The sequence below is a fragment of the Struthio camelus genome, chromosome 15 (assembly GCF_040807025.1).
Source record: "Struthio camelus isolate bStrCam1 chromosome 15, bStrCam1.hap1, whole genome shotgun sequence".
In the NCBI taxonomy this organism is placed as follows: Eukaryota; Metazoa; Chordata; class Aves; order Struthioniformes; family Struthionidae; genus Struthio; species Struthio camelus.
In genome coordinates this window covers 21,220,882-21,232,700 of record NC_090956.1, presented here as the reverse complement: position 1 = coordinate 21,232,700, position 11,819 = coordinate 21,220,882, and the positions used below count along the sequence as shown (strand labels likewise).

Below are 11,819 nucleotides of genomic sequence, written 5' to 3'. Positions count from 1 at the left end.
ATGTCACATGGAAAATTGATGGGTTTGGTTGGTAGAAGTTTAAAAGGGACTGTCTTAAAACTCTGAAAGTTCACACATCTCCTCACACAGACACCCCCCCCACCTCCTTTTTTAACTTGGCTGCGAAATCATGCAAGTACAGCGTAGAAACAAACTGGGCGCGTTTTGTTTATTTGAACGCAGCACGGCAAGGACACCATGGGGCCACAAACGGAAGCGGTGGCCATTTTCGCCGCAGCGTTCCTCCCGGAAAAGCCGGGCGCCTCCGCGCTGCCGCTCCCTGCCCTCGCCGCCAGCACGTCCCTGCTTCCCCGCTCCCGGCCCGGCCCCGAGGGAGCCTGCCGGCCGGCCACGGGGTGTCACGGGACTTTCCTGTGAGCCTGTCAGGCGCGCAGGCCGAGAGCGCCCGCAGCAGAAGCCCCGCGCCGCCCCGCGCCTCCTCCCGCGGCCCCTCGCCCCTGCGCAGCCGCAGGGCCCCCGCTCGCCAGCCGGCGCGCGGCTCCCCTCCCCACCATTCTGCAGCGGCGGAACCTTGAAACCCGTTCCCAGGGCGCCGGCCGGACCTCCACAGGAGCACTGGCTCTGGCGGGACGGCGTCTCCTAGCAACCGTGCGGCAGCCCCCGGAAGTGGCTCAGATGGCAGGAGCGGGCGGTGCGGTAGGAGGGCAGCGGGCTCGGGGAGCTGGGGAGGGGGAGGGGGATGGGGGGGGCGGGAGCAGCAGCGAGGCCTTCCGACCATTGCCCTCTCCCTGCCTGGCCTGCGGGAGGAGGGGTCGCTTTTTCCTCCGTCTCCCCGGAGGCGGTGCCCTGCCCGCCCCTCAGCCCAGGGCGTCGAGGCCTACCTTGCTGTGCCGTGGGTCCCGCAGGTTTGGGCATCGCAAAGAGGCACCTCAGGTCTTCCTTCCTCCAACCTCCTCTCCCTTCCCCCCTTTTGCCTCCCCCCTGCCCTTGAACAAAGGTCAAATTTGAAAGCAAAAAGTTAATCAGATTTGAGCAAAAAGTTGGAAGACTTTACTGGGAGACACAGTCCTACAGCTGTTCCCAAGGGATAGGCATAATCAGTTTTTCAGTGCTTTCAGTGTTTCCTGGCCTGGTGACCTTAAACCCTGCAGAAGGACTTCTGAATTCTCAAGCAGAGATTTACCAAAGCCTATGAAGGCTGCTACCTTTCCATTAGCACTCCTTAGTGTAGTCTATGCTGATGTGGCAGCCTATTTGATGAGACTTGGGCCACCCCAAGTTGCCAGGCTTTTGTATTTAAAATTATGAACCAGTTCTGTAGCCCTGTATTCATTTGTTTGATTTAAATAGCAAGTTAATTAATTTTATGCTGTATCTTCTTTTTCTCTTTTTTTATTCTTGTTTTGTATGGCTGCTTGGGGAAAAGCTGGGAGTTTTGGCTTGAAAACAGTGGGCAGTTCTGGGCATCTGCTGGGGAGCATGGAGTAAGCTTATTAGGATATTTTTGTTAAAATTAGAAATAGTGGAATAGATGGCTGTAGTGACATTTAAAATGTCAACTTTAGATTTCAAATAGCCTATGAAAATGAATAAGGTATACACTTGTCACGTATACACAACAAGCCATAGAGTTGAGAGTACAAGCTCTGCTTCTTCCTGAGCTCCCAGACCTGTTCTCTGATTACAAGAATATGCCAAATTAACATATGAATAGGACGTGGTCTGTTTTCAATTGTAGAGGTATTTTATACTTGTTGAAAATTACATCAGAGCCTTCTCAGCAATATATGCAGCCGCCAAAGGACAGATGAAGTTGTCCTATGTTATTGTTCAAACTGAGCTATAGCCATGCTAGTAAGCCAAATAAAAATAAGTTGATTTAAAAGGTTGGGGAAGGCACCCTCCTTTTATGTAGCTACCATTTATATGGGTATTTTAAAAAAAAAATGTAAGTGAAAAATAAGAGTTTGAATTAAAGAGTGAGTCAGTAATTCTCCGAAATGTCTGCTGTGTGGGCACGCTTTTAGGAAGGAGAGCCATGTAGGGACACCGGAGATCTCTTGTAGTGATATTATCAAACAACGGCAACACCTCGGGAGGAAAAATAAGAATCAACTTTAAAAAGATAAAGGCTTATCTTTTCAATATTACTGGTGGTAGCTTTCCTAAATAAAACAGAAATACTAAAAAATCCCTTTCAAGTAGGGTTGTTTCTTCATTTTTCTCTAGATCCTTTAAAATGGCCAACTCAATTTCAGTTGTTAAAGTATTCAGTTGGTAGTAAACTTCACTTGTAAGTTTTTGGTACTACAGTATAGCTATAATTTTATCCCTCTAGTTAAATTTATATTATTTTGAGTAATTTCTGAGCATATGTATATATGTACATTCCTGACATGTTCCATCTATTTTTTTTCTTTCTGAGTTTCTGTATTAACATATTATTTATTTTCTTTTTCCTGAGAGTATGTGTGTAAGTCTTAGCAAAAAAAAGGAAAATGCTTTTCAAACCTAAGGCTAAATTCTGAACCAAATCTCATCTCACCTAGTAGTGTTTCTTTAACAATCTGAGTAAGGTATGCAGGAAGGAGAGGCGGTGCAGGGAAGGCTATTTTGGCTAATATGCTTGGACAAACCGCAGTGTCCCTCTAAAGAAGGGAAAAATGAAATATAGGGGATAGGTTTCATTTCAAAATTTCAAGGATCAGTTTAATTAGTTGTGTCTATTAGCTGATTTTCATCAAAGTTTCCTGTCCGTTTTGGGAAAGACTCTTCTATATAGGAAATGTGTACTTTATCTTCTTCATGATCTTTCCCCGAAAAGCTGCCTTGATTCAGTAGCTACCTTCTATTTCAATGGAAGTGGGAAATGAGTTTTGGTGTCTTATTTGTCATTCTATGTGGATCTAATAGATATTAAGCTTTGTCTGGTGAAAGACTAAGTCTTTCAGTTGTACTGCAGGTCTGTCTCATTTTCCGCACCTGGTGTTGTGTATCTTTACAGTGCTAAGATGTCACATGTGCTATTTTCTCTTTCTACCCTTCTTTTGATACAAGTTTCCACTTCCTTTTTCCCTTTTGCTGGAGGCCAAAGAGGGGAAGTTGTAACTCCCTCTGTGGTCTCCAAATGCTGCTCTTGCAGTGAGCCAAAGGGGTCTGCCAGGTAGCGAGGTCAAGTGCTCACTCCCCTCAGGATGAGAACACCATCTGCTTTCAGCAGCATACTGCAAACACAAAATCTCTCACAAGCACTCTTACACCTATTTGAAGGGAGGTGTTGTGATGTGCTTTGCAGTTTTGCAGTAGAAGGGGAAACTCAGGCCCAGAAAAACATTAGTCCTTGCAATTGTGATGCTTTTCCCTCTGGCATGAGTGAGATAGATGCCAAGGAAACTTCACCTTTTGCCTCAAGGGGCTGACAACTCATTCATGAGCAGAGGTTTCTTGCTGCCTGTGTTTGATAGGGCTGGGGCTCTGAGACGAGGTCAATCACTTGCCTTTGTTGCTTCCCCGCTGCCTACTCCATACCTTACCAAATCGCCAGATGCCAAGATTTAGTAGATCAGTTGTCCTATATTAAATAGAGAGAAGAACAAAATGCCAGGGACTTCCACGTTGTGCATCCTATCTATGTGTTATAAATATACTCCCTGTTTCTCTTCCCAATTGACTGGGTCCCTTGTATAGGAGCCAGCCTCAGGGGCTTGTAGAATTTTCACATCTCTAATAAAGCACTAAAGGACAGAAAAGGACAACAGGCACCGGATGTTGATTGTTCTGTACCAGTGCACTCCTTATTGCAATTATATTTCTGTTAGAAACCTCAATCTTATTTAAAGGGACATTGTCAACTGCTTTAATGCTCCTTTTTGTAAAGGTGCTATAAAGCCATTGAAATGTTTTCATAATGGCATGAAGAAAAATAAATAAATAAAGAATACTGATAAAGTAAAGATACTTTTCTTTTTTAGGATCTTGCATCTAATAAATTAAAACTACTATATAAACTTTAGTCAGTTACTCATCATAGTCTCTTTGCAACATAATTCAAAGTTATCATCTCTATTTCCAGATGAGAGGAGTGAAACAAGAAGAGTGATCTGACCAAGGCTGATCTGACTAAAGCTTGTTACAGAGCACTGCTCCCAATTCCTAGAAAATAAAGAAGACTCTGAAATTGTCTTGCTTCATGGAATAAACCAATATTTGATTGTGAGTAAAGGAAGAAATATTCCCCAGAGGCATCACAGTGTGTGACTATCTACGCCCTTCTCTATGGAGTTTTCTGGAGTATCCAGTGTCAGAACCAAGATCCAAGACTAGATAGATTCCTGATCTTGGCCAGTCCAACAGTGTGTGTGCTTCTCAGTGTACTGTCATGAAAGATTGTTCCAGATCTGGGAAAATGACTTTGCTGGGCCTTTCCAGTCTCGCCACCCATCATTTCAAAGGATGGAGTTTATCAGGAGCCTGCTAAATACTTCTCTGATTTGAAATGCCTATTGGCTGTCACTAAGGACAGTATCTAATTTCAATACAAAGCCAAGTGGTTGGACTTTGTATTTTAAAACTTGACTGGGCCTCCTCACCAATGACTTTGGTCAGCTCAGATTTCTTTGCCTGTAATTGCCAACCCCAAATTTTATATCTGTTTATTGGCAGGTGTACCATTCTTTAAGGATCGTTGTCATGGTGCTTAAGGTCTTCTTTCCTTTGTGCTGCTCCTCAGCAGAAAGTGGCATTTTGATCGGCCGTTGGATCTCAGAACAGAACTCTGCTGTTATCCTTGCAGTGGTCCATTTCCCTTTTATTCCTGCCCAGGTGAAGCAATATCTCAGTGAAGTCCAGCAGGTGACGAAGATCAATGTTTCTGTGCTTGGCTCATGGAGCAACAGCAAACAGGAGAAAGAAGAGAGTCTAAGTGAGTTCTTAGGAGACCTTGGGACAATATTTCCCCATGAGCCATGGATTCAGATAAGCAAAGAGAGAGACAGCACGTTTTGGAGTTGTTCTACCCTTCAGAAACAGTCTAACAGTCCTAAGGAGGAAGAAGAAGTCGTCTTAGTATATTATGACCAACGCAAAGTCATGCTTTCCCATCTACATCCCCCAGTAGACACAACTACCTCCACTGACCATAAGGCAGATAATGCTTCCAAGCTCGCTGCCATATTTGACACAGTTGCAAACAGCAAGATACTGTTCATGACAGACAGATATGATGATGGGCCCATCAAGCTGACCCACTGGCAGTCAGATGGAGTTGAAGCTAGCATCATTGTGGAGCTAATAAAGCAGGCCTCTGTGCCTGCATGCATGCTGTTGACTTTCCTGCTTTCGCTTATCTCTGTGATCTGTAAGAGCAGGTAAGCAATGTGACGTTGGCCAGTTTACATTCTGCATGGAAATGAAATTCATGCTTAGCCCTTTCCAGGACCATGGTAGATGGCATTTCCCAACTGCAGTGCATCCCCTCTCATGCATTTTAACCCCAGCAAGCACAGTCCAGCAGACTGTAGATCAGACTGACCTATCTTATGTGACTGGTAAGGAGAGGACACAGTGGTGGGCTACAGAAGTGCAGATCCAACTGCAAGGAGGTGAAATGTGGGAACCAGTTGATAAGTCTCAGCTGTGAGAAGGGAAGGGGAAAGGGCTGCTGTTTATGCCAGTCTCACTACATTCACAGGCCAATGCGGCATAAACCAGTGATATGTTAGATTCCATGGGCAACATAAGGTAGAGAAGCTCCTGGACAAACCATCTTTTCCAGACAGGTTGCAATGGACCTGCTATTAAAGTTTGAGGAGTTTCGTGGTTAAGCACAAGGCTAAAGGCTCTCTCAAACATGATGGAGTTCTTGGAGGAGCTGGGAGGTATTTCTGGAGAGGCACTGAGCTCTTCCCCATTTGCAACAGGGGTAGCTCAGCACCACTTTAACTTCATCATAGTTGAAATGTGGGTTTTCCAGCTCTAGCATGGCTGGCAGAATGATATGAGGGTCCTTCTTAATGGCATGATGGCTGTCACTCCCTAATCTCTATTTGCTATAAATCCTTCCATGGCTGTGAAAGATCTAAAAAGTGTGTCTAAACCCATCATCTCTCTAACAGACAGTAGTGTTGCAACCTTGGGACCTTATAGCAGGAGGTTACAAGGAATACTGGTCTACTTGACTCTTTGATTAAATCCTATTGTCTATCCTTGACTGCAATGGAATTTCACTGTTGTGAACAGGATGCTTCAAATGTAGTGTGTGGTAAGTGCATGCACTAAAGAGAAATTCTGAGCAGATTTGAAAGGGAAAAGCTTCTTTGTATAAAGCTTAAAAACAAGTCTTGGCAATCTGCCCAGTTAGGTTGTGTTGGATTGCCAGAAAGGGGGCTGGAGTTCAGGTTCCAAGCTGCAAGAGGACACTTTGATTAATCAAATTTACTACTGTATTCATGGGTAAATTTTCTCAAGTATAGCCTAAGGGTATGGGAAATGGAGTCTTTTACCACGTTTCCAATTGTATGATACTGTCATGAAAAATTACAGTGAAACTCTTCATATACAAAGGTTTGCTGAACAGTTGGATTACTTGCTTTGATATAGAAGGGACTGTTCAAATGAAATAGATTCAGGGTCAAACTCAGATCTGATATAATCAGGGACCATTGATTCATGGGATGGCTCTGTAGACACTGGCTATGCATTTGGCTGCCAATGGTAATGAAGTCAGAAATTTGTAGTTAGGTAGAAGGTTGGGAGTCAGTGTTGAAATCCTTTTCCTGGCCCTTGAAATCCTTTTCCATGGACTGCATGTGATCACTAACAAAGAAGTTGAATTTTTTTCTGCATAGGCACTTGTTCTCAAGGTCAGGCTTCTCACCTCGATCAGTGCTGGCATTCAGATGAGGCTTACGTTCAAGTTTAGCCCAAGCCTCACAGGTCTTCAGAAGGCAAGGGTCCAGGCATGACTTGGGAGCTGAGGCTCATAACATGTGGTCTGGCAGGTCAGGCACAGATAGCTGTTGCCCATTTTATCAGCAGCTCTTCTGATTTCAGCTTTTCCTAAACCCAGTATGGCTGCTTTGAGCCAGAGCAGCAGCCAGGCTAGCAGCCAGCTGTGTATACCAGCATGCAGAATGTGAGGCTTGCTGTGCTTAAACCTAGGTTGAATCTGTTCTTAATCTTGGGGAATAGATACAAATTTCCTCCTGCTTTGTTTTATTCACCTGTAGTGTCAGCATATTTATCTATTTTATGGGTGTTTTAAAACATCAGTCTGGGAGAAAAGAGATACCTGGTTTTATGGCAAACTTTCTGCCTGACCTTTTAAGTCATTTAATGCAATTCAGTTCAATTTACCATGTTATGCAGGGTACAACTTCCTTTTTGCTGGTGCACACAACGCAGAGAAGGTTCAAGGTAGTCAAAGATCAGTGTCCTTACAGTCTCCTATTCCCTGTGCTGGGACAGGACATACCAAGCATAAAATGAGATCTACCAGGTCTGATCAGAGGACAGACAAAAGAAGGAGGAGCGAGGCCCGGCTGGAACTGAACCCCCTGGTTTTGTACCCTTCCACATCCCTACACATGCCATCAAGTCTCTATCCCCACACTGTGGCACGCTCTCCCAGTCTCAAAGGGAAGACAGTAGTGTAGCACTTTTTATACAACCTGAATCAGAGATGCTTCTTGAAGATTCATTACTCTAGGGTAGTTCCTTTTATTAGTTTCCTTGGTTTCTGTGGGGATGGAATTCTGTAGGGAGAGGGAGATAAGGATGTCGTCTTGTCCAAACTTTAAGCACCACTCAGAGGCCGAAAAGGGTTTGCTGAAATCAAACCAGGTGATAATGGAGCCACTCTCCAAGGAGACTTTCTAGGTGCTAGTTTTTAATTGAAAAATTTTATGTCGTTTAGTCCTTGTCTAGCTTAAATAGTGTACATTGGGTACGCAAATTTCTATGTGATGCCTTTTAGGGAGGTCACTGAGGAATATGAGCTAACTCTTCTCTCGTGTAAGGAAAAGGTCCTTTCCGTGAACAGTTTTCAGTGAGAGATTATCAATTCTGAAATTTGCTTATTCCCTTTGAATTGACACCTTTCTCTCTGTTAACACATACTGCAAGGCTTCTTTCTTTCCTAAGTTTTTATGATATTAAAGGGTAGTAAGCTTTGAGAAGCTAAAGAAATACATTAATGACCACTCAGACTGTGGAGGCTTGAGGGTTTTTGCATGTTTCTTTCATCATTTGTGTATGTCACTGTTGCATATTTGTGCTGAGGAAACAGACCGATATATTTAGAAATATCAGAAAGTGAGTTTCTTTAGGCACTAACATTGATGCAAGCTTTTAAGTACCCTTAAGTCCTGTACAAGTCTTACTTGTGTCAAATTAAGGCATTTCTTCAGCACCACCCTGTGCTAAGTGGTGGTCATTGCAATTCTTCAGAGGGACTTGTGTGCGAATTTCCATTACCGCTGAAAGGTCTCTAGTGTGTTATTGGGAACATTAGAATGATTTAGTATTGGAGCAATAAACTATGTGCGCTCCTTTTGGAGAGAGGAAAAAAAAAAAAAAGCTGTTTAATAGCATTTTCCTAACACTGTGTGACGTCTGCTACCTCATCCTGAAGGCAGGCGTTGTTCCTGCAGTTTCTAGCAAAGAGCAGCAAGGCAGCCAGGGGGTCTGGTTAATGGAGCTTTAACATTTGTGTGTGATCCAGATTCAAAGATACTGCTTTTTATCCAGTGTTTGAAGAGTCCACTCTTGCTCTTGGAAAGAATTTGAATTGGAAACTCAAGATTTACTCATGCAGGCTATGTTAATTCATTGCTAGAGTCCCTTTGGAAGTACCTCAAACATCTCCTGCTGTATGCTTTTTAAGTAATGCAACGATATAACTGCAATCTTTTTTTTTTATTAGGTTAGTTTTGCATTATACTTCTAAAAATCATTCCATATATACTGTAAGTGTGATAAACAAGTGGGAGCATTTGTGGTAATGCAGGGGATAGGAGACCATACAAGAAGCATTTTTGGCTTTCTTCCTCAGTACTCTTACAGATGGAAGTTTTCATAGCTCATCTTGCAACTATTTTATTGAGTTTTTTGTTGTATGTCTTCATTTAAATGTCTGTGTTTATATACTTTATTTTGGTTAAGAGTGAAGTAGAGGTTGGTTTAATTGATGTTTTGTGGAAAGAAAAGTGAAAGAGTTAGCCATAATATAGACAAGCACAGACCTTTTATGTATCTTTTCCAATATGTGAGACAGCCTCATGGCCTGTTGCGTTCAAGGGGATATGTTTGCCCATTGGAAAACATTGGAGTGGGTAGCCATGTGGAGGATGTGCTTCTAAGGACAAGGGTCCTTTGATAATGATTATCACCTATGTGACACGCTCTTCACCAGCAGAACAGAGCAACAGCCTCTCCTTCCCTATAACACAGGAGACCAGAGGTATCCGGTCAGTGGGTGACTCCCAAGCTAGTTGCCTCTTGCTTTTGGAGTCCTGGAGCAGCCAGAATGGTAAAAGAAACACATTGCTTGGAGAGGGTGGGGAGGAGGTCAGCCCTGTGAGCATTTAGCACAGGGCCCCAGAGCCATTACTTTCTACTTGAATTTTTATCCTTAGCCTTCTGGACATAACCTCTCTAGAAGAGAGAGCATTTCTCTGCAAGTGCAATTCTCTGCTTTCCAGGTCAGAATTTGGAACTACTGGTCTAGAATATAATTGGAAGAGAAAACTCATCTGCACTTGTGCCTTAGTGAATCTACGAAACCCGGGTCTTTGAGATCAGTGGCCAGCATGATTATCCACTGTGTCTCCCTCCCCCCCCCCCCCACTGTGCTCTTTCCTCTGTCACTTTAGATATTGCCTCCTGACAAGTCAACTGAATAACAGTACATTCATTTGTCTCTGAGGTGGGTGGCTGTAGTGAAGAGCTGAGTAACTCAGAGGCCTCAAATTAAGGAGAATGATTCACAGTACATTACATGGATTTCAAAACCAATGTATCTGAAATTTTAATGGAGAGGGGGAAGGGGAATTAAGGACTCTGATTTTAAACTGAAAAGCCTTGCATTAAGTATGGTTGAAAGGGCTTAGAGGGATGGGGGAAGGAAAGAGAGAGCAACCCCAGTGAATCAAGCGTGATTTTGAACTAGCCATATAGTTGCCGTTTGTGGATTCACTTGTGAGGCTGGAATATCATATAAATAACAGCCAGAGCCCCAGTCTGCATTTTATATTGTCCACTGAAACTTACCCTGCTACTAGACCATAGGCTAAATTCTACCAGATGAAATCTGGTGAAAGCTTGTACACTTTTCATGGAAGTCTCCAGGACAAATTCACTAATGATCCAAACAGCTATACAAATTCAAAAGCAAAGTGGGATGCCAGAAATGGATTCAGCATTTGGAATGAATGCAAACTGAAGTGCCAAAGCACTAAAAGCGAGTAGGTGAAAAAATAACGAAAAGTGACCATGGATTCCTGCACCGTTAATGAGAGAAATGACTATTGTCTACAGGGAAGAAGTGATCCCAGTTATGTCAATGTCCAAATGTATTCCCCAGATCAAATATGGTGTACCACTATTATGTATTCTTTCACCAACCTACCTTCAGTGGCTTCATTTTGGACTACACAAGATCATCATTGCTCCCTGCTTTCTGGGTTGTATAGTAGTAAAAGTAACGCCCAAAGATAACTGGGCATTTTTCAGTACTTTTCTTCCGAGTCATAAAAAAGAATTGTGTGAATAGTCCCCCCCCCACAAGCTTAATATGGATGTTAACCCTGTGACCTAATTAAACTCTTAAGTGTCGTGTGCTGGTCACCATTGCCAAGGGGATGGGAAGAAGATAGGAATGAAGACCCTGAGAAAGGAATGTGGAAGTAATGAAGAAAAATGGAGAAAAAGATAAGCAGAAGACAAAGGAAAGAAGAAAAAGGGAACTGCAGGAGAAAATAGCTGTTTGTTATACTCAGCTCCCGATAGAAACAACTAGGTGATTAGAAAATTGTTTCTACTAATATTTGGATTTGTGAATCAGGTGCAACAGTAAGAGGCAAGATCCTCAGTGATCTTCAGTAGCATTCCAGTCCGAAAATCCAGTTGTTAATTCAAAGCTGTATTGTGTCCTTGCTCTGTATACAGAATTGCCTTGACTTCAATCTCTTGGAGACATAAAGCCGTATGCCCTCCTAGTGATACATCCCAAAACACAGGCTGGAATCAATATTGCGTTCTGACTTCTTTGGAAGAGATAGGCACTATGTTTTACAGGATTACAGATGGAAGTAAGAGGTTGGGTTGTCTGCTTTGGACATCTTGGTTTGGAAAGGCTGCCCAAATTCTATTAACCTCTAAGAGAGTTATTAATATCTAATATTCTGTAATCAATCTATGTTGTCACCCTCTCTGGTTGCACAACCTTAACTTTACACTGAACATTTTGTGTGGGAGTTTGTACAAACACGGGAAGATTCTCATTGTTTTTCTGCAGAATGCTGAAGTTTTGGCCTTTATCTTTCTTATGGAGTAAACTCTCAACTTCAGAGCAGTTGGGACATCGGCTGCAGCACCTCCAGGTCATCAGCAGCAACAAGAAGGCTCAAAACCAGATCCAACTAATGAGGTATGGAGTACACACATCATTGCTCTAAACCTATCTCCTTCTGGAGCCTTCATCATCTGTGCACCAACTAATTTCTGCTCTAGCTGCCAAAAAATTTACTTCCATGGCTAGGGTGTCATCCTAGAGCTGTCATCTCATTGTTTTTCTGTTCTGGATGTCTAATTTGCTCTTCCTTTGTATTGCGATTATCACCATATAGTGGCTTGAGATATTT

General features: G+C 43.0%; 1 protein-coding gene across 6 annotated transcripts in view; it reads left to right on the top strand.

Moving 5' to 3' along the window:
- The first annotated feature begins 242 nt into the window (after positions 1–242).
- PIGQ (phosphatidylinositol glycan anchor biosynthesis class Q) overlaps positions 243–11,819 on the top strand; it is a 36,861-nt gene continuing 25,284 nt past the window's right edge. Inside the window, exons 1-3 of one of the 6 annotated variants that reach the window (XM_068908342.1) lie at positions 243–657; positions 4,034–5,327; positions 11,474–11,605. In XM_068908342.1, the coding sequence (XP_068764443.1) occupies positions 4,651–5,327; positions 11,474–11,605 (809 nt within the window). In that variant the 5' untranslated portion in view covers positions 243–657; positions 4,034–4,650. Of the gene's footprint in view, positions 658–695; positions 895–1,386; positions 1,446–4,033; positions 5,328–11,473; positions 11,606–11,819 lie in introns of those variants that run through there. The other 5 variants (XM_068908343.1, XM_068908340.1, XM_068908341.1 and 2 more) reach the window with 5 other exon arrangements.